The 24,506-nt window shown below is 35.2% G+C and overlaps 2 protein-coding genes across 2 annotated transcripts; both read right to left on the bottom strand.

The window, feature by feature from the left end:
• Positions 1-227: 227 nt before the first annotated feature.
• On the bottom strand, positions 228-992 carry LOC149134374 (uncharacterized). The gene is made up of 2 exons (XM_089355905.1): positions 882-992; positions 228-821 (listed from the first exon to the last, which is right to left on the bottom strand). Exons 1-2 carry the CDS (start codon positions 990-992, stop codon positions 228-230), a joined length of 705 nt encoding a protein of 234 aa, XP_089212031.1.
• A 3,256-nt stretch (positions 993-4,248) lies between these two features.
• Positions 4,249-22,736, bottom strand: LOC149134373 (uncharacterized). The gene is made up of 2 exons (XM_089356382.1): positions 22,579-22,736; positions 4,249-5,228 (listed from the first exon to the last, which is right to left on the bottom strand). Exons 1-2 carry the CDS (start codon positions 22,622-22,624, stop codon positions 4,555-4,557), a joined length of 720 nt encoding a protein of 239 aa, XP_089212508.1. The 5' UTR covers positions 22,625-22,736; the 3' UTR covers positions 4,249-4,554.
• Positions 22,737-24,506: the final 1,770 nt, after the last annotated feature.

Raw genomic sequence — 24,506 nt, 5'->3', positions numbered from 1 at the left:
AGCCCATATTTATACATCAAGTTCTCTCTGTTTATTACATGAAAACAGTTCAGCTGAATCATGTATTGAAAGCCTCGATCTCATATTTGTTGAAAGTTGAAGTGGCTTCACATGATGCCATAATACAGAAGACTTTATTGAAGCATTGAGCTCATCCACTTTCGTTCCTCTTGGAACAACTGGTAGCGTTTGTCGGCAGTCACCTGACAATAATACTGTGACATTTCTCACCATAGAATTGCAATTTCTAATGTCTCATAATGTTCTGTCCCCAGCTTCAAAAGTTTTTTGTGGGCCATGGTACATTCGTCCCAAACAATTAAGTGACATCTTTGAATGAGTTCACCCATTACAGAATTTTTGGATATATTACAAACTGGATTTTCTTTGTTAGATAAATCTAAAGGTAACTCGGGTAATAATGTTGCTGCAATTCCAATAGTAGCTGTAACCAAAGCTATTTTATTTTCTTGACGAAGGAGTTTATTTACAAATACCGGAACATCTAAGAAATAAAGAACTCCTGTGTTATTTTTAATACTTTTCATGACAGTGGAATATGCATGACGTTGATTATGTACAAGCTTAGGAAGATTATCATATATGCACATAGTCAGTTCACCCATATCATAGGAAATTTCTCTCATTATTTCAGTAGACAAAGTATTAAGATCCCATCTATTAGTTTGTGGGAGACCTAAATTTTTTATAGGTTCACATCCCATCGAAATAATTCGATCTTTTACTTGAATCAGAGCTGCATTGTATATTGCATCAGTGAAACCAATATTTTGCTCAGGATTATTGATCTGAAGTTGTTGCTTGAAATTTTAGACAAGATTATTTCTGAACATATTTCACAGTTGAACAGGACTACTTACTTCACAATTTTTTAGTATAATAGCACAAAGACATCTTAAAGTCTTAGGCGTGTTTGATATTGAAGCTTCTTCTAATGGAGCTTCCCATTGCTGATAATTTGCAAGCAACATAACTTAAAACACGCTTCTCGATATGTTCTACAAATTTCACCATCATCTTGTTTTAAACTTTCCCATGAAGTTGGTCCTCTTTTAACATGAAGACGGATTCTGAGATGAAGGCATTCATTTTGGTTTGGACGTACAGCATATAATGTACCAACTGTATATACCAAATTAATGCCAGAATGACCATGAACTTTGTACCTACTTTTCGTGTGTTCCATTTATTATTACTCCATGTGTAATAAGAAAGGAAGAGAAAGAGAGAAAGAAAGAAAGAAGGAAAGAAAGAAAGAAAGAAAGAAAGAACGAAAGAGAGGGAAATTGGCAGATAGAAAAGAGAGAAAATCATAGAGATCGCAACTATTTTTAGTTTCATTTTGAGGGACAAAGAGACAAATTACTTTGACATAGCATGCAAGAGTCTTAGTTTCACTTTGCAGAACAAATAAAGAGACAGAATATCTTTGAAGTAGCATGGCAGAGAGACAGACAGGCACACATATGGAGAATATAGAGTGGAGAGAGACTAGATGGGACATAGAAGGAAAATCATAGAGAGAGGGCATCTGGTTTTTGCTTAACTTTGTAGGACAAACAGACAGGCAGAATCTCTCTTTTATATATTTTTCTTAAATATATATATATATATATATATATATATATATATATATATAATATATATATATATATATATATATATATATATATATATATATATATTGAAGGAAGACATTTATACTTAATATTCACCATAGGAGTGTTAGTGTTTCATTGTTCTATGTTTTGTATTCTAATGATTCTTCATTTGCTTTTATTTATATATTTTTTTACGCAACAGATTTATTCATGGTTATATCAACTTGCTTTTTTCTGTAAGTTACCGTACATTTCTCATCTTAGCTTCACGTCTAATTACGAATATTTTATTTTTTGTTTTTGTTCTTCATATTCTAACTATTTCTTCGATACCAAAACTGAGGCTTTGTTGCTTTGCTTCTAAGAAACCTTTCCTGCCTTGATATATTGTCCTCTTCGCTCCCTTTTAACTATACCTAATTTCGTTCTTGCTCTGTTAATTGACATCTATAGACTAGACTCCTGGTTTTCATCTGTTTGCCTACTGACAATTAATCGTTTTCGTCATATCTGACTTAGCTTTTTCGCTCTGCCATTTTGAAGGGGCCAAATTAGTGAATTATTCATTTTTCTCCTTACGACTATGCAAACAACCAAAGTTAATTTAACCTGCGGGTTAGCTAAACTGCTTTTGTATGTGTTACAAGTTATGTAAGACATAAATTTTATCTTTGAAATATAGGCAGTCTTTATTTATCTTTTCTATTTTTTCAATTTTTTCTATTGATTAATTTTTATCAAAACATTTAGCAATTTTCGTTGCTAAATCATGAGTTGTATAGTGGCAGTCAAGTTAGTGTAATTTCCATCTATTTATATACAGGACGAAGTGTATAACTTACACCAGATTTTAAACTTTCATTATCGTATACTATCTGCGTCTTGTCATCTATACAAGCTGTATATACGCTTGATGTTTATTACCCTCCTCTACCAGGTTCTTTTCGCCCACCATTACATAGTATGTTGTACTTTAAAATCTTTAGGTACCTTCTCCATATATCAGAAGCATTTACCATTACAGCATCTAGCAGGATTACTACGCGTGACCAAGTGAGAACATGAATATTTATTCACGGTATCTTGAGACTTTAAAGAGACATCTAGTAATTTCCAAGAAAAAAAAGTTAACTGTTCAAGTAGGATCCTCTGCTTTCAATACACTTATTGTAGCTCTCCAGCAATATTAAAGTCTTCTAAATAAAACACTTCTAATATGAAGGTGCCCAACCAGAACACTTTTCACAACCTCGCATGTCGGTTTCAGTTTGGGGAACATTCAAAGGTTTCGAGGAGCATGTTCTGTACTGCAGGATGGATAAGGAACAGTTTTCATGCCCATTTCTTTCAATTAGTTGGTAACCAGGATAGAATTATGAATTGGTGAATTGTCCTGGTGCATTGTCATCTTCCGAGGAAATCTCTCTCGGTACTCCTTCAAAACATTCACAAAGTAAATTTTGTTGATTGTCTGACCAGAGGAGACACAGTGGATGTGGATGACACCGTTACTGTCGGAAAAGCGGATTATCATGAGCCTCCCGGTGGACTTACTTTACTTAGACTCTTCTGCTAGCAAAAAGCAGATGCTCGGCACATACCAGTTAATTCATAACATTTCATATTTCTCTACGTTTTTTTCCCCAGTTTAACACACAAGTTCATTATCTGGCGAGCTTGTAAGTTGTCCTCACGTCCAGATTGAATTCTTCGCAATGATCACTTGTGAAAAGCAGTGTTTAGTGGAATGTGTCCCAAGTACCGTTACAACCGCTTTTATATTTTATAAGAAAAGATGGCATGTTAGCTTATTTTAGTAATGATATACTATAACTGCAATAATCTAGGACAGTTATAGCTGTTTCTTCGAAGAAAGTGTCAAAACGTCTGTAACTCACAAAGATTGGTATTATTAAACCATCTTGCTCTTGATCTACACCTTGATTTCCTGCTCGATTGAAGTATCCGTTATGCGATTTGTTCTCACACCATCCTAATCACAAATCCGCTGTACTAGAGCTGCGATCTCTCAGTGCTGAGAAATAGCAGTTTATTGAAGACAGTTTCCTTGATCTCCGTATTACACACCCTGACGAGTAGGTTACTCTGGAGGTCCTTGTGAGGAACACCTTTTAAACAGCAGGTATCCGTGATTGTACACTTTCTGTACTCAACATCCCTAAGCTTAATTGAGAATAGGCACAAAATCGAATTGAAGCTATAGAGTTCGGCTTTTCTAATCACCTCTTCTTCAATGAGGACCGTATGTAGTGCCAGCGGCTGTAATTCTAGTATCCAGGTCGGGATCCTGTTTCTCATCACTCTTGAATATTGCTCAGAGGTACTTACTACTTGTCACACTCTCTCTTTCACTCTCTCTTGCTTTCTCTTTCTCTCTTTCTTTCACTCTTTTTCACTCAATCGCACACAAATCATATACATATATACAAATTATGTTTTTAAATGGAACATTAGCGTAGCATATAGGAAAGTAAAACAACATTGTTTAAGAGACATATCGAAGTGAAAGCATGTTTTGATTGCAATACTTATAACATATTAACGATTTTACTGAATTAGCCTTTGTCGGAAGGAAAAATTAGAAAAATGCACGCAAAATCCTATGTCACCGATGGTATTCGTTTATTTAATTTTCTGTACAATGATACTTCCAAAATCAAAAACAAAAGTGACTATGACTTGTGAAATGGAGTTTAATAAAACTTTATATTAAGAAAAGTAACTGCTGTGCATCGTTTTAAAATATACATTAATAAATAGCATCATTTATAACATGGTAAAACTGATAAATGTATATAATACGTGTAAATATATGTGATTCAAATATTGAGACAATATCGATCAAATTGTCGCATAAAACTATTGAGCCATTCCAGAATCAGAATGAGCTAATGTGTACTTATGATTTAACTCAGCACATCCAGTGCCAATGTCCGTGAAGAAAAACCCATCGACAACATGTTTCAACGAAGCGTCTTATAACTAATCCCCTGCAGCATGAGTGAGTGTTAGGATCTATAGCTGTATATCTACAACAAGTAGTCGCCGTTGCACTTTTCGCTACAGCAACATTGCTGCAGCATAATTGAGTGTTAGGATCTAAAGCTGTATTTCCACAACAAGTAGTCGCCGTTGCACTTTTCGCTACAGCAACATTGTTGCAGCATAATTGAGTGTTAGGATCTATAGCTGTGTTTCCACAACAAGTAGTCGCCGTTGCACTTTTCGCTACAGCAACATTGTTGCAGCATAATTGAGTGTTAGGATTTAAAGCTGTATTTCCACAACAAGTAGTCGCCGTTGCACTTTTCGCTACAGCAACATTGTTGCAACATAATTGAGTGTTAGGATCTAAAGCTGTATTTCCACAACAAGTAGTCGCCGTTGCACTTTTCGCTACAGCAACATTGTTGCAGCATAATTGAGTGTTAGGATCTATAGCTGTATTTCCACAACAAGTAGTCGCCGTTGCACTTTTCGCTACAGCAACATTGTTGCAGCATAGTTGAATGCTAAGATTTATAGGTACATTTCCACAACAAGGGAAAAAGAACCATGGGCATGAAAGATGAGTGGCCTTTAGTTCTGCAAAATAAAAATAAAAAACACAAATCAGGACATGAAGGAGTATTACAGACAAGCACATATATTTTTAAAGGATAAAGTTCACTCAAGCAACAGGTACGTATTATATAAACAAGTTGTATAAAATACTTCGGAAACATATAAAGATATTTTAGTAAAGTAAATTTGCACAAACCTACTGGAAATAGAGGAAAATCATGTGTCAGCAATTACGCAACTTTCAGATAAAATTTATAAATTAAAATTAGTGAATACTCACTAATTTTCTAACGTAAATAGTTGTATTTACTAATTAATCTCTATTCTAGACTATTATCTAACATATGACGTAAAATGTGTTTTATTATACTAGTATTGACAGAGGTATATTTTATACTAAATTATTATAAATAATATAATCTCTATAATATTTATTTAGATATATTATAAGATTTGATATGTTTCTAATTATAATCGTTAAAATTTCCTTAGGTAGAGCATTTTCAATATATATATATATATATATATATATATATATATATATATATATATATATATATATATATCTTAATTGTACTTTAGGTATTTAATATTTTAAAATATAATTGTAATTTTTATTTTTAATCTAATTTTTTAACTTTTAATTTTTAACATTTACCCGTACATAATAATAATATACATAACCTTAAGCATATAGGTCAACAGGGCTTTTTCTTTAGTCTGAATAGAGCATCAGTATTGTTTTACAGATATCAATATTAGTTTAAACAATATTTTAATAATAATAAGGTTTAATACCTCAATATTATGATAGTAGTAGAAAAACCCTAACCTATAATAGTGTTGCCACTCTGACCAGAGAAACCTTTATAACCATATCCATGTATAATGCTTACACCTTCCCTTTCCTTAGAAGTGATTGCCCCTTATACTATAACTACTAGATAAGCGACAATAAAATCAGAGACAGTTAGAATTCTGCCTAGAACCAATTACTAGCCTGATAGCCTTGGCTATGTCAAGATGGATTTTTATGTATTCTTCTTCCCACTTGGATTTGAAATGTTGCCACAATTATAATATGTCTATTCTACTGTAATTTTCTACATTTTCGTGCAGCTGAAGATTGCTCTACATATTGCATTTAATGTAATGCTCGCATTACTTAAATAAATGGAGTAGCATGAAACGTGCGTACTGCAATCATCTTTAAAATCCGTGCTGCTTATTTTGATTTTTTGATCACCTCGCTTTTGGAATGGCTTTTGTATAATAGCATACTATATTCTGGAGAAGTATCTTTTCTTTGTGGATAGGTCGTAGGTGATCTTTTTCTAGCATATCGGATATCGAGTAGACAAACGAAAGAATGGTGATCAACACATTTATTGGGAGCTACATATATGGATGAAAACAATTTAATTCAAACCCTTGATTCTCTGAGTTTCAAGTGTGTAGCTAGTTTTCGGCCATTCACTCTAAATGAGAGATGACAGTCAATGTTTACTGCTGGACTGGTTGAGAAAAGTCACGCAGTGTCGATGTCTGATGGTGGTATTTCAGCGACGATTACCTGGAAAATACCGCATGATGAACAGAAAGTCGGTGATGCTGAATCTTCCAAGTAATTGTTGTAGCTGAAATACCAAACTCAAACTTCGACACCACGTAACCTTTCTCGACTAATTGCAGGCTGACGTTCACTAGTAAACATTGACTCCCATCAAACGAACTTTCAATCAGACTCAATGACTGAAGACTAGCTACATGCTTGAAACTCAGAGAACCAGGAAGTTTAAATCAAATTGTTTTGATCTCTGTAGATATATATATATATATATATATATATATATATATATATATATATATATATATATATATATATACATCGAGCAGATATTCAGGAGTGAACATTTATGTAGATATTATTATTGTTATTATTGATAAAAGCAATAATAATATACATGGTTGCAGGCCTAAATTTGCGTTATATAACCATATAATTAAAATTCATATCATAAGGCCACAGGAATGTCCTTGCTTGCTAGACATAAGAGTTAAAACCCTCATTAAACTACCAATGATAACACTGAAAAAAAAAAGCAATAGAAAACAACAGCACTTGGGGAAACGGATAAAAAATAAAAATTCCTTCACAAACCTATATAGCAAAATGCTATATAGGTATCTGCTGATGAAAAAATGAGTTATGTCAAGCCATAAACCGGTCCACGAGTAAACTAATACCAAGGAATATATAGCATTCTGCTATATAGAAATGTGAAGGACTGTTTTTGTACCCGTTTGCTCGAATTCTTCTGTTTTCTGTTATTTTCAGTGTTATCATTGGTGGTTTAATGAGGGCTGTAAATCATATGTTTATCAGGCAGGAACCTTCATGTCTCCTAGTGATATGAATTATATATATGTATATATATAAACTGTGGGTATGGGTGTATCATATCTACTATGTATATTTCCTATTTAGCATTGGGTAGTTTCATCTATGAGGACGTACTCCTGTATTTTTCTGAGCGTTTTTGTCCTTTGGGTGCCTGGATAAGATACAAATGTCAAGTTGACCCAGGTTGCCTCCATGTTGGTCCTTCACATGTTGGTAGAGTATGGAGGACTGTTTTTTTTTTGTCATATTGTCTCAAATGCTCATTTAGTCGCTCCGCAATGCACTTAGATGTCTCCATTATGTATGTCATGTGCTTGTCTTTATAAGCAACTCTTATTCATCTTATGCTGTAAAATAATTTCTAGTTCTACAGTTAATGCCAGGGCTAATCCTACATACCATGCTGTTATCATTGGTGCATATAGTATTCTCAAAGTGGTACGTACTACATTGTTATGATTTGACGGAGTTCACTGACTTTTCAACAATCTTAATGTTGAGTTTGGTCTCCTTCAGTGCTTTCGTATATCTACGGGCTACTTCTCCAAGGGGTGTGGCCTCTACAAACATCACTCCTTAATATTTGTCGGTTTTATACCACGTGTTCACCCTGTTTGCTTTGTCACAAGTTCTTTGTATCTTATTCCTGTCTTTGTTTTTTTTATATCTAGGGCAGGTACCACCGGTATCATTACATATAATGTTATCTTTCCAGCACCCTTGTATGCTCGAGCCATATCTTTCTGATAATATCCAGAGAATTGCAAGCGGTGCATGAAGTTCTGTGTATGTTTTTCGTTTCATAGCGCTTGCATTATGGAGACAAGTAGCTCATTATCCTAAGCCTGCTATCATTATGTTAATTTTCATGATGTGACAAACATACATACATATATACATATGTACACACACACATACATGCATACACACACATGCATACACACACATGCATACATACAAAAGAGGAAACAACAAAAGCTGTAAAATCTAAACTAAACCTGGAACAGCTACGGCTCGTGATGAAAACGATGGCAAGAAAAGCCCCTTCATGGCAAATACTGGGTTAAACTAAACAAAAACGAAATAGACAAAGCAAAATCCCAACAATGTCAGAGAAGTCAGGACTCAAGAAAGAGACCGAAGGATTTTTTTATTTGCAGCACAAAACGAAAGTGAGATGGAGAAGAAAAAATAAATCATATTGTCTCTGGCGGCCCAGTTTTGGCTAAGAAAGAATATATTCAGTGACACGACAGAGTTGGGACCTATATACACTGAAAGCTATGGCAACACTGGAACGACAACAGAAAAAAAAGACGGTAGAGGGACACGCCTGAAAAGGTCACAGAAAATGTGAAAGCAACCATACTCTGGGATATGCCAATATACACAGGTAGAGAAATTAAAGTCAATAGGCCGGATATAGCTGTCAGAGAGCATCAAGAAAAAATGCTTTCTAATCGATGTATCAATATCAACAGATGACAATATTCCTCTAAAAGAAACGGAGAAACTTTCAAAATAAAAAGGTCTGGAAATTCGAATGTGGAGCCTAAAAACAGAAACAGTTTCTATCATAGTAAGCACATTACGGATGATGAAAAAATATTAAGATAAGTACATGACAAAAACACCAGGACTAAGAAGTATATGTAAACAAACAGAAAATAGCACTTCTAGGTACTGCACACATCCTGCGTAAAATATCTTGAATATAGCAAAAATAAAATCATCACAACAAACAACAGCACATACCCAAGGCACACGTAGCTGCGCTCAGTAGTGCAGCGAAGGCATATGATAAAAATAAGGCTACTGAATATTATTATTATTATTATTATTAATAATAATAATAATAATAATAATAATAATAATAATAATAATAATAATAATGATAAAGATGAGCAACAGCAAATATTCTGCTCAATATCATAAATTTGATTGTCAGTTGTTTGACCATAACCAGTTGAGCATGTCCCTTGGTGTCTGACGATATGTGCATCTCTGATCATGAGCGGAAGTAGTGGGGGAGCATCATGGCCATGTGTTGAGAGGAATTCTTTGGGGTTTGAATTATTCACTTTTGGAAACATGGGTGTTTTGCTCAACATCATTAATGGGCAACTCGACCAGAAGAAAATTCTAACTGGGCCCCACCTGTGAGGTCATGCACCGTTTATCTTGATATGAGATCACCATGTCGTGCACATATGGTTGTGATGCATGTGCCTGGTGTACCCTTATCAGATGGGTAGTCATGATGGGTATAATGGGCTTCGTATATTTTACCCCAGTGTCACTTTGATGGCATGCCCTGCTCTCTCACTCAATAATGATGATGACGATGAGTAGTAGTAGTAGTAGTAGTAGTAGTAGTAGTAGTAGTAGTAGTAGTAGTAATGCCCTGATGCAGTCCCAGGCATTCGCACTCATGTCTTCTGATCTTAACTGATTGGAAGTGTTATCATGTACATAGTTTTGTTTTGGTATAAAAGATGCACTACAGCAAATATTCTGCTCAATACTACAGATTTACTTGTCAGTTACTTGTCCTTAGTGTCTGATGACATGTGCATCTCTGATCACGAGCATAAGTAGTGTGGGAATATCATAGCTATATGTTGAGAGGAATTCTTTGAGGATTGATTAATTCACCTCTGGAAATATGGGTGCTTCGTTCAATATCTTGAATCACCACCATTCTCGCACAAATGATTGTGATGTATGTGCCTTGTGTAACCTTATTAAACGGGTAGTCATGAAGGGTATACTGGGCTTCGCGTCACTTTGATGAAATGAACTGCTCTCTCCCTCAATGAAATAATAATAATCATTATAAAAAAAGTAATAATGATAATAATCTACAGAAGCCGTACCGAGAATTGTTTTTTTATTTGATAACCAAGGATGTATGCCAATATTGACCACGATGAAGGTGTAGAAACATGCATGGAGGCCTTCCAAAAGCGGTCAAACAAAAGTATTCCTTCAAATTTTCTCTGTAGACTATTGAGGTTTGTGTTACAAAGTAACACAATGAAGTTTAGACAAAGATTTTACCACCAGCAGAAGGGTTGTGCCATGGGGACACTCATGGCAGTTAATTTCGCTAATGTTTTTATGACGAAATTCGAGACACAGTTACTGAAGACATTCAAATTCCTTCATGGTCATGAACCAATACTCTGGTTACAGTTCAGTGATGACGTATTTTTTGTCTGGGAAGAATCACAAGATAGTTTAATGGACTTCTTGCATTTCTGTGGCTGTTATGTTAAAAACTATGGTTTTAAGTCCAACATAACATTTACGTCTAGTTTTTCAAAAACTAGCGTTGAATTTTTGGACACAAATGTCAAGTTTTCTGGAGGCAGAATAGTGACAGAGTTATTTTGCAAGCCCACGTCATCCCACATTTATCTCCACCGTCACTCCGATCATCCACAACATATTATTCGGTCAAATCCAAAATCCCAATTTTTGAGGATAAAACGGATTTGTACTGACATAGTGATTACGGCAAACATGCAAATGCTTTCGGACATCATTATGTCAAACGCGGTTACAGTGAATCCCGATTAAAGGAAATAGCAAATGAAATAGCTAAGATTAGCAAAGATACTCAAACCTTCACGCATAATTTTAGCAAACAAAATACAATAGATGACCGAATTCTTTTAGTGATTAACTGGCACCGACATTTTGCTGGCATTTCAAAAGTGTTGCATGAAAGTTACCAGCATGTGGCGAAAAGATATCCTCGTTTCAAACAGATATTTCCTCAGCAGTCTATTGTAGCCGTTAGACGGAATAAGAATATAAGAGAATTATTGCCCTCTATTTCTGACTCCAAAACGAACATTGGACTATCTGCACACAGTACCTTGAAAAACGGCCGCAAGAGAGGTTCATTGCGCAACAACATGAGTCAAGTGTATTCCAGCAGGAATCATAACAGAAATGTTACGATTTATACAGAAGGGGGACATGTAGAAATTCCCATTTGGTGTACGCGGCAGGATGCAGGAAACGCAACTTGATTTATGTTGGTTGTACAACAGAACAATTAAACAAAAGGTTTAACGGACACAGATTCGACGTCAGGCACAATAACGGTAGTTCGACAGAACTTGCTGTGCATTTCGTTTCAAACGGCTGCAATTTCGAAGAAGACCTGAAAGTGCATATTCTCAGAAAATGTTTTGAATCTGCTTCACTTTCACTTCTCAGAATTCTTCAGGAGAAATATGTTTGTGTTTTACTAACATCACACGTCCGGGAGGAATGAATAAAATGACAGGAGAATATCATCAAATTTATACAAAGCTGTTTGATTAAATACTCTTCCTTTTTCTTTTCTTTTCTGCTTTCCTCTTATTTTTCAGTCTATTTTTTTTCTGTCTTTTTCTTTTCGCTTGTTATAAAAATGTAACTTAAAGACTTAAAATGTCATTCCATCAACATTTGAACTCTGACAGCTCTCGTTCGTACTTTAAATTAAAATTTCTCTAATTTTCTATTTTTATCACTTCTTATTGTGAATTTGACAAAGACGTACTGTCGAAATATCTTTCAACCAATAAAATATCTATTACAATCGAATCACGCTCTTCTTCTTCACTGATTATCTCTGTGAAAAGTTACGGCAATCTTTTTGAAATAATAATAATAATAATAATAATAATAATAATAATAATAATAATAATAATAATAATAATAATAATAATAATAATAATAATAATAATAATAATAATAATAATAATAATAATAATAATAATAATAATAATAATAATAATAATAATAATAATAATAATAATAATAATAATAATAATAATAATAATAATAATAATAATAATAATAATAATAATAATAATAATAATAATATTAATAATAATAATAATAATAATAATAATAATAATAATAATAATAATAATAATAATAATAATAATAATAATAATAATAATAATAATAATAATAATAATAATAATAATAATAATAATAATAATAGGGTTTATCATAGCAGCCCAAGATCAATGCCTACCTACAAGGAACTACCAGGCCAACATATTAAAGAACGACAGCTCCCCAATAAGTCGTGTATGTCAACAAGAAAATGAGACCATTGATCATGTTGTCTCCATGTGCAGTTTTCTTAGGCCTTCAGAGTATCTCAACAGGCATGATAGAGCTGCACAGTATATTCACTTGGTAATTTGCAAAAACCTGGATTTGCCCCATGATAAAAACTGGTAGGGACACAAACCACCCCCAGTACTCGAAAATGATCACATCTCACTCCTCTTGAACTTCACCATTCAAACTGGCAGAAAGATAGATGCAAATATGACAGACATCATGTTGAAAGACTTTAGACAAAACTCATGCCTCCTCATTGATATGACAATCCCAATCGATATAAACGTATCTATCATGACCTACCAAAAACCGAGCAAGTATAAAAATCTTGAAATAGAAATTAACAAAATGTGGAACCTGAAGACTAAAACAATACCTGTTGTCATGGGTGCCCTAGAAATGACAGTAAAAGGGGCTGATTGCTACCTAGGAAACCCCAAAATGATAGAAATTCAAAAGATAGTGTCCATGGAAACTGCCCATATCCTACGTAAAATACTGTCAATGTAATCTCAAATTTTAAAACAAACACAGTTTTCTTATGGTTTCTTAAACATTCTCCAGAACGTACAATACCAAATATATGGTACCCTAGGCATAACACCAACATGAACTTCTGACTTGTTGTTTCTTGAGGTCTCTGGGTGAGACTTGGATCCAACTTGTACAAGTGCAAAGCAAAAGTCAAACATGATAATAATAATAATAATAAAAATAATATTAATAATAATAATAATAATAATAATAATAATAATAATAATAATAATAATAATAAAAATAATATTAATAATAATAATGATAATAATAATAATAATAATAATAATAATAATAATAATAATAATAATAATAATAATAATAAAAATAAAAATAATAATAAAAATAATAATAATAATAATAATAATAATAATAATAATAATAATAATAATAATAATAATAATAATAATAATAATAATAATAATAATAATAATAATAATAATAATAATAAGGATATAAGGATATAATTTCAGTTAATGATGTTGATATTACAGATCTCAGCCACCTGTACTATGCATCCGCAAAAATCTCAACGGATCTATGTGGCGAAAAGATTAGAAAACGACAACACTCCCACAAAAAGCCTTCTTGGCAAGAGCGCATTCAACACCAAATTAAGCTGCTTAGATCTGACATAGAATGTTTGAAAAACCTTAAATTTGATAAGAGTATCAAACCTACAAAGACCCAAAAACTAAAGAAAAAATATAATGTGAAAACCATAGTTGACATTGATACCACCATAGAAACCATCAAGCAAAAGGTATGTGCTAAAGCTGCCCGTATAGCAAGGTATGAAAAGCGTGTTAGATTCTTCAGAGATAATAACATGTTCAAAAATAACCCCAAAAATTTCTACAGGAAGATAGGGAAAACACCAGTAACAATAAAGTCTGTCCCATCAAAAGAAGAAGTGCAAGAATTTTGGAATAAAATCTGGGCAGAAGATAAAACACACAATGAAAAGGCCCCTTGGACTGATAGAATATCTACAGACCTAGACTCCTTAGAGGAGCAAAAGTGGGAGGGGGTCAAGGTAGAAGATATAAGATCTGCTCTCGGGAGGTCAAGCAAATGGAAGTCTCCAGGAAAGGATAAAATTCCTAACTTCTGGTTGAATGCCTTCCCAGAGAGCCATGAACTGCTAACAAAACTTTACAACGATGTTTTGCAAAATCCTAGTTTGATGCCCTCCTGGTTAGTTAATGGTTTAACATTCCTGCTTCCAAAAAATGAGGAAACAAACGAACCAAAAACTTATCGACCCATAACCTGCTGAACAACAATGTATAAGACGCTAACATCTGTCCTAACCGAGTACACCTATAGTTTTTTAATAGAAAGTAGCATATTCCCTAATGAGCAAAAGGGATGTAAACGTGGATGTTATGGTTGTAAAGATCAGCTACTCATCAATAAGATGATCTTAGAAGATTGTCACAAGCGACACAAAAACTTGTCAATAGCCTGGATAGACTATAAAAAGGCCTTTGATAGCCTACCACATAGCTGGATTAGGAAATGTCTGGAAACGTAAAAAATAGCTCCTACTCTGCGAAACTTTTTATCTGTAAGTATGAGATCATGGAGAACCACACTGACGTTGAACAATGACAATGAATCTCTAAATACTGGAGATGTAAGAATTTCATGTGGCATTTTCCAGGGTGACTCACTATCACCACTCCTCTTCTGTCTAGCCCTAATACCGCTCTCAAAATTGCTCAATGATGCACAGTATGGTTATAAAATATTTGATAAAAATATATATCATCTCATTTACATGGATGATTTAAAGCTCTTGGCAAAAAATGACCAACAACTCAAAGGCCTACTAGCGATTGTTAAACAATTCAGTGATGACATCAGGATGCAATTTGGCCTTGATAAATGTGCAAAAGCTACCTTTATCAAAGGAAAAATGACAAAAACATCTAATGTGAACCTTGACCAGCAAAATGTCATAAACGAGTTATAACCAACGGAGAGCTACAAATACCTAGGGGTAATTGAAGGGGACAATATCAAGCATTCAGTGATGAGGGAAAGGATCAGAAGAGAATGTTATCGCAGGGTGAGAGCAATACTGAAGACAGAGCAAAACGCAAGAAACAGGATCGAAGCGATCAATGCTCTAGCCATACCAGTCGTGACTTACAGTTTCAATATCGTTAACTGGTCAATTACTGAAATATGTAATCTTGATAGAAAAATATGAAAACTGTTGACAATGCATAGAATGCACCACCCTAAGGTAGATATAGAACGTCTTTATCTGCCAAGAAAAGAGGGAGGCCGAGGACTTCTACAGCTGGCATTAACAATGAAGGTAGCCACAATTGGCCTAGACACCTATCTGAAAAACTCTGAGGACTGGATGCTAAAACTTGTCTCAAAACATGAAAGCAAGAAAGCATCTTACTCAGTAACAAAACAGGCAAAGGACTACCTAAGTGAATTCCAATTGCAACAAATTCAAGAATTAGACGAACTAGAAACACCTTCAGAAAAAGCTAAGCGCTTGAAAACCCGTGCTAAAATTGCTGCCTTAGATATTATGACTGAAAAATGGCATGGAAAACCTCTCAATGGCAAATACCCAAAGATAGCGAATAATGCAGATATTGACAAAACCCTTGCCCATCAATGGCTAATGGCCTCTGGCTTGAAATCAGAAACAGAGGGGTTTATCATAGCAGCCCAAGATCAATGCCTACCTACAAAGAACTACCAGGCCAACATATTAAAGAACGGCAGCTCCCCATTACGTCGTATATGCCAACAAGAAAATAAGACCATCGATCATGTTGTCTCCATGTACAGTCTGCTTGCGCCTACAGAGTATCTCAACAGGCATGATAGAGCTGCACAATATATTCACTGGGTAATATGCAAAAACCTGGACTTGCCCCATGATAAAAACTGGTGGGAACACAAACCACCCCCAGTACTTGAAAATGGTCACATTGCACTCCTCTGGAACTTCACCATTCAAACTGACAGAAAGATAGACGCAAATAGGCCAGACATCATACTGAAAGACTTCAGACAAAAATCATGCCTCCTCATTGATATGACTGTCCCAATCGATATAAACGTATCTGTCAAGACCTACCAAAAACTGAGCAAATATAAAGATCTTGAAATAGAAATTAGCAAAATGTGGAATCTGAAAACGAAAACAATACCTATTGTCATAGGTGCCCTGGGAATGACAGCGAAACGGGCTGATTACTACCTAGCTCAGATACCAGAAAACCCCAAAATGGCTGAAGTTCAAAAGATAGTGCTCATGGGAACTGCCCATATCCTACGTAAAATACTGTCTATGTGATCTCAAATTTTAAAACAAACACATAATTTTCTTATGGTTTCTTAAACATTCACTTGAACAAAACTGTACAAATCCAATTATATGGTACCCTAGGCATAACACCTACATGAACTTCTAACTTGTTGTCTCTTGAGCTCTCTGGGTGAGACTTGGATCCAACTTGAACAAATGCAAAACAAAAGTCAAACATAAAATAATAATAATAATAATATTGTACCTCGTCTCAGCCACCTTTTCTTTAACACTTTGGCCAAAATATTAAACTCTGCGTTTAGCAGTATCATGGGCCGAAAATTCCCTAGTACGTCTCAACTGTTGCCGCCCTTCTTCAGCAGTTTCACCACAGTCCGACAAACAGCATTAGGAATTCTTCCCTTTTGTTGCCTTTACCAATCGTCTTTTCTAGCTTCCTAACTGGTTTTCCCTCTAATCTATTTCTCTCTGTTGCTAACTCTTTGCTAAATGCCATTGATTCTGTTCTAATCGCTCTCTTCAGGGTTATTACTACAGGTTTTTGACGAATGCCTCCGTCATATGCCGCTTGACATGTTAGCTACTCCTTCCAGTACCTGAATCCCTGTCTACGAGACCTTTCTATATCGACTGTGCAGATACCAAATTTGTGATCTGTGTAGGCGACCAATTTCAATTGTGGACACCCTATGCTACCTCTCTCCGTTGACCTAACAAATACTGCTCGATCTAGATTCTATCTGGATTACCCGTTGCGTTTGTTCCATGCCCACACTAGCACATCAGGGATATCAAGTCGATACCTGCCAGACAGCTGGAAGTTTCTGAGCAGGTTTCCAATACTTTTACATCCCTTTCTGCGCGTCCAAAATGCTATTCTAGCTCTCTACTAGTACTCTGCGTCTGTGGAATGCCTGCAGCAAGTTACACAATTCGAACTTGGCATCCTAAAGCCTTGGATGGCAATCAAGCTAGAATCAGTGTTGTATTTGGTGTAACCCTTTAAAAGAAAATCTCAAATAAACACACTCAAGCAGCAAACACTGTAAAATATCATTCTCATTCCTTGCAATAATAATTTCTTTTCAAGCTAAATAACGGCATAAAAGGGTAGATTTCCCTGGATAGCCTAAACACCAGATCTCTCACCCCCGGCAGGGCCCCCCTCAGAGGGTTCCGGAGTGGAAGACCAGACTCCACCCAGTCGTAGTCCTTTTACTGGTCAAAATATGCAACGTGCTCGCAAATGCAGGTGTCTGTTTGTAGAAGGCAATTAAGTGCCATAAACTAGACTTGCTACACAAGAACAATGGCTAAAAGAACAATGTTGGTGAAAACATCGAGGAGAATAATGTATGCGGGCAAAAACATTAAAGATGCAACACTACACTGATCGCATATCGCAGTTCCTGCAAAAGAAAAGTTGTTCTCAAATAACCAGAGGCAGATTTTTTAAGAGCATAGGAAGAGATACAAAAGATAATATGCCTCCTGAAGCAGAGGAAACCCACCAAAATTGGAATAACATCTGGGAGGAAGAAGTTTCCAACATCCACGACACCGAGTGGAGTCATTCCGTGAGATTTGAACTCCATAACCTGGAGTCTCCACTACAGGACCATGTGCGCATAACAACGGAAAATATAATTGCACAGGTATCAAAAGTGCCAAACTGTAAAACGGCAGATCAAGACGAAATTTCAGGCTACTGGCTCAAGTGGATTAGCTCAATACATAAGCAAATTTCGTTGCAATTAGACAACTGCTTACAGAGTAGTGCAATTCCGGAATGGATTGCAGAAGGAAAGACAACATTGTTGATGAAAAATCGGTCAAACGCAATGAGGTTGGCAATTGTCTTAACCTCTTATAGAAAGTGTTAATAGGCATTCTCGCAGGGAAAATACACACGTTCCTTGCGGAAAACAAGTCTACTTCCAGTAGAACAAAGTAGAACAGTCTACTTCCAGTAGAAAGAACAGAGGCCTAGAAAGAGCCCGGGGCACCAAGGACCACATTTTGATAGTTAACATTATAATGAAGAATTGCAAACTGTACCAAAACACTTGTGTATGGCCTGGATGAATTTTAAAAAGGCTTACGACATGTTGCTGCATTCGTGGGTTCTGGAAACTCGATATGTGTGGTATAACTGAGAATGTGTGTGCACTGATTAAGAACAGCGTGCTTAAATGGAAAACACGGCTTTGCTGTAACAACTAGCAATTAGCCGAAGTAACAATCAAAAGAGGTATCTTCCAGTGAAATTCTTGTTCATCTTTGTTATTTGTTATGGCCGTGATCTCACTTTCCGTAGGCCTACGCATAGTAAACGGGCATTATGAGCTGAGAGAAAAAGGAACTTGTCTCAGCCACCTTCTCTTCATGGATGCTTTGAAACTTCACAAAAAGAGAGCCTGAAATGGAGAGGCTGGTTGAGACTGTGCAGATGTGCAGCAAGCGTATAGGTTGGAATTCAGTATATCAAAGTGTGCCGTTCTCACTTTATAAGGGGAGGAAAAAGCAGATTCTAAGGGCATAGAAATGCCAAACGGAGAGCGAATGAGAGATTCGGATGATGATAGGTAAAAGTACCTTGGAATCCTAGAGCTGGACAATATCTTGCACAGAGAAATGAAAGACAAGAACGTAACTGCATATTTCAAGCGCCCCAAACTTCTCTCACAGTCAAAATTCAACTCAAGGAACCTTGTGATTGTGACTGCCATCAATATATGGGCTGTTGCTGTAGTCCGCTATAGTGCACCCATCTGGAAATGGACACAAGCGGAAATTAGCTAATTCGAAGCAATACCCGAGAGACAATGACAATTCATGGTGCCCTCCAGCCTAAGGCGAACGTACACAGACTATACATGAAGTAGTGTAAAGGTAAACGTAGGCTAATTAGCGTACGGGAGTACTTCAACAGTGAAAAAAGATACATTGCTGAATGTTTGACAAATAGCAAACAAAACCTGCAACAGTATGCTGCTAATGCAAAAGGTTTTGCACACAATGGAGATGAGAGTGCTAAGGAACTCCGATCACGAATAGTCAACGAGAGAAAAGAAACTCTACTCCGCATGAAATTACATGGCTATTTCCACCATGAAACTAACAAATTAAAAGAGCAGAAAACATCATAGAAGTGGCTCACCAAGGGTGACCTGAAAAAGGAGACTGAAAATCTAATCCTCGGTGCTCAAGATAAGGCGTTGAATACCAACTCAGTGAAAAAGGATATATACCACACAAGTGCAAAGGACCTCTGCATATTGTGTTGGAAGAGTGTCGAAAGCGTGATTCGCATTGTTAATGCTTCTGAAAGTCAAGTGCAAACATGACAAAGTAACCTAAAATCTTTGCCGGATGTATGGATATGAGGTTATGGGTTATTAGTACCAACACACACCAGAAAATGTAATGGACAAAAAAGGGAAAGCAAAAATCCTCTGGGACTTTGACTTCCGGACAGACAAGATGTTAAAGCACTAAAGGTCAGTAGTTACCTTTAGCGAAGACAAACAATAGTGCCTAATAATCGACATGACAGTGCCAGGAGATCAAAGTATTATCATGAAAGAAAGGGAAAAGGTTGATAAATATGGAGACCTGAAAATCGAGATCGCCAAACCGTAGCAGCTATTTAAGTCGAATATAGATGTTGTCATCGGTGCATTGGGTTTAATACCACTCAAGCATAAGAAACATCTGAAAAATTTAGAAATACCCTACAAGCTAGGTGTATTGCAAAAATCGGCATTACTTGGAACTGCACACATGTTGCGTAAAGCACTGTCTGCCTTAGATCCTTGATGTGATTTGACAAACAGTACAATCCCTCTTTAGACACAGTATCTTCCATCAACAAAATCATGATATTGGATACTGTGTGACTTGTTGGATAATGATAATAATAATAATAATAATAATAATAATAATAATAATAATAATAATAATAATAATAATAATAATGAATTTGAGAAGATCAGTAAATATAAAGACTTGTTAATAGAAATTTAAAAAATGTAGCACCTCAAGGCGACTACCATACCAGTGATTGTAGGATCTCTAGGAATGATAAAAAAAAAGGCACTGAAACCTATTTGAAAATGATACCAGGCTTACCATCCCAACAGGAAGTGCAAAAATCGTGCTAACTGGAACAACTCATGTACCGAGAAGAGCATTATCGCTGTGAAAACAACATCCATTCATGAATTTTTTTTTTTCTTAAATACATGTTTTACCTGTGAATTTGCGTGTGTAAACTGGGAATGCATACAACGAGTTTCTCTGCCCTAGGTGTACGGAAAACACTCGGCGAGAAATGGAAGAAAATTTGAAGAAAGAAGAAAAATAACAACATAATAATAATAATAATAATAATAATAATAATAATAATAATAATAATAATAATAATTATAAGAAGAAGAAGAAGAAGAAGAAGAAGAAGAAGAAGAAGACAGTAAATTAGAGTTAATGGAATGTTTCAGTACAATCAGAAAGATGTGTCTCAGAAGCTGGAGGGTGAAAGTAAGAAAGAAAGCGCAACACCGGATGCTGAAGAAAGCAATTGATATTGCTCAAACATCTGAGATAAGGAGGTACGACAATTAAATATGTTGATTAGCTGAAGGAATTCATGGAGTATATAACAAATGTGATACGCTTGATAAGTACTACCACACGAAATTTTCGGTCCTTCAATCAATTTGTTATTTTTACCTGGAGAAGAATGAAACGACTAAAAAGAATATGGAGATTATTAATTAGATCATCGAGATCATGAGAGATGGTAACGTGAATTGCTGATGTATGGAATAGTACACAGAATAAGATTTAAACCCCTATCGATTTCAACGATATTTGTGTCAGTTTTTCATTCCGGGGAACTACATCCCCATTGTATTATGAGACAAGCATCTAGGTATTCAACAAACAATTGATGAATGTAACTAGCTTACCGGGTTGAAAGCTTCAATGGAAATAGCCCCTGTTTCTGTCCTTACATATATCAATGAGATCGGGCGCTACAAAATCTGCATCGCAGTGCCAACCAAATTTCAGAAAAATTTTGCTAAGCTTAACGCGTGAAATAATCGTAAAGAAATTTTCTCAAAATGTGTTCATTTCAAGTGCTACCTACTGGAAAATTAGGTCTCCCTGTTTGGTGTTTAATCTTAATAAGAGACTTAAGTGAAAGAGATCTTAGCTTCCATTTATCTCTACGGGAGATAACCCGTCGTTAATAACTTAGCCGTTTTGTCCTTGCGTCTCACCACCTCCGTGAGTTGAAGGTAAAATTTATCTTCGTATAGTCTGATGAGTTCTCCACAAGGCTATAGATTTCGTGGATACGAAAACATTGATCATTCTATGACCAGACTTTAACTCTATTTACCATATATATATATATATATATATATATATATATATATATATATATATATATATATATGTATGTGTGTGTGTGTGTGTGTGTGTGTGTGTGTGTGTGTGTGTGTGTGTGTGTGTGTATCTTATATGATCACTCTACTGACACTGCCAAACTTGCCAAACTATTATCGTTAATTTATGACGCTGTCAGAGATGTCGGTGCATACTTAAACTTGAAGAGATCTAAAGTGGATCTCGGCACATATTGATCAGGAAATAATGGACTGTGCCGCTGGCCAGATTGTGAGACTTTTACTAACTCAGACAATATAATAACTTAGTAACACATGCACAGTTCATATACATCAAGGAAAGACATAATACTGGATTTCATTGCATATCATCGGCCTACTGTCTAGTGAAAGTTAACATCGATCTTGGTGGTTTTCAAATGAGGAACAAAAAAGGCCTTAACTAATGCCCTCGGCGTTATTAACGTTTTTCCAATCCACTAAGTCGTCGTTCATATATAATATCGGTAAAAAATAAAAAAAAATGAGAAAGCGAAGCGATAAGTGGGATACAAATGTTATTCCACTTTTTCTTACCTGTTACAAGCAGCAGGAAAGCAAAGATAATTAAAGATTTCAGCATCTTGGTAGTGTTTAGTTCAATTACCACAACAAAACTGATTCATGAAGATTTTACAACCTATATTTATACGTTTGGTGAAGAATTGAAACGAACTGCGTCGCAGTATAATACCTCAAATTTTATTTCCTCTCCACGCCTTCGCAAAACCTGTATGACAGGGATTTCGCATGAAAATGATTAAGAGATCAAAGGAGTCAAATTTTCTAAGATTGATTCAATTAATCATAGATACAAATACCTGAAAGTTATATTTAGTCATCTGCTTTTGTTTGTAGAAGATTTAATTGTCCGTATTTAATTTTCTGAAGTGGTGACATTTGTAGTTATCACGTTTTGCAGCATCTGTAAACAATACTATTATACGTTGATTAATTGTTTCCCATGCAGAGAAAGGCGAAATCTCTTTAAAATGAGAAGTATATTAAGTTTGTAAATTCTGAGATCAAAATTCATGCTAAACATCTGACACGTTTTATTATCTAATCCGTGACAATTGATATCTCGTTCTATAAACAAACATTATGGATTAGATAGATAGATAGACAGATTAGATAGATAGATAGATAGGTAGATAGATAGATAGATAGATAGATAGATAGATAGATAAATAGATAGATAGATAGATAGATAGATAGATAGATAAATAGATAGATAGATAGATAGATAGATAGATAGATAGATAGATAGATAGATAGATAGATAGAGAGTTCGGGCAAAGTGATTCAAAATTACTCTATATTATGTATATATGATTTCTGTGAATAAAAATTCATAATGATCTTAATAAAGGAACAGAGTAAAAAATAGATGTTGGTCCTATTGTTAAGTTGCGTCCTTACTTTACTGAAATTTTACTATATCGATCCCGAAATTGAACGTTAGTACTATGGAATTTGAATTCTGAACGTGAAGAAATACAAGGAAATACCTCAAAACGATTTCTTCGGAGTTCTGCCTATTTCGAACCTGGGTCCTCATTCCTAAGGTATTTTTCGATGTTATTATTATTATTATTATTATTATTATTATTATTATTATTATTATTATTATTATTATTATTATTATTAATCAGTCCATTAGCAGGAACGTCAACATCGTACCTGAAGAATTCTACCCACTTCACAGAATTGATCAAGGATACCCCCATTGAATCCAACCAGATGGTGAGTCTAGATGTGAGAAGTCTGTTCACCAAAGTCCCAACTGGTAAAGCACTATCGGTGATTCAAGAAAAACGAGTGACAGGCACCCCTCTAAAAGAACGTACTAGCATACCAATAAGAAACCTGATGGAAATGTTGACCTTCTGTGTTGAAACTACCTACTTCAGTATGGATACTGGTATACATATCGACCAGAAGAGGGCTTAGCTATGCGTTCGCCATTATATCGATAATAGACAATATTTACATGGATTACATTGAGAATGTGCCTTTTGGATCAACACCACTAAAACCAACCCTATGGCTGCGATATATTGATGACACCTTTATACACTGGCCACACCAGGAAGATGTCATAGTGCGCTTAGATCATGTGAACTCAATAAAACCATCCATACAGTTCACAATGGAAAAGGAAAAACACAATCAGCTAGCATTTCTGGACGTATTAATAACACGCACCAAGTATGGATTCAGGACATCCGTATACCGCAAGCCGACCTTCACTGGACGATACCCCAACTTCAATTCCCACTATCCATGCAGTGTAAAGAGATGGATTGCTCAGTGCCTAAAACATTGAGCAAAAAATATAAGAAGTGATTGTGATACACACCACGAAGAAATGATCAAGCTAAGTAACAATCTATTAAGTAACAACTACCCCCAAAACTAACTTAACCCCAAGATTCTGAGTTCGATTCCAGGCAGTGACCTGA

Source organism: Octopus bimaculoides, chromosome 8 (assembly GCF_046866305.1).
Source record: "Octopus bimaculoides isolate indiv1 chromosome 8, ASM4686630v1, whole genome shotgun sequence".
NCBI lineage: Eukaryota > Metazoa > Mollusca > Cephalopoda > Octopoda > Octopodidae > Octopus > Octopus bimaculoides.
This window is presented reverse-complemented; position numbering and strand designations above follow the sequence as displayed.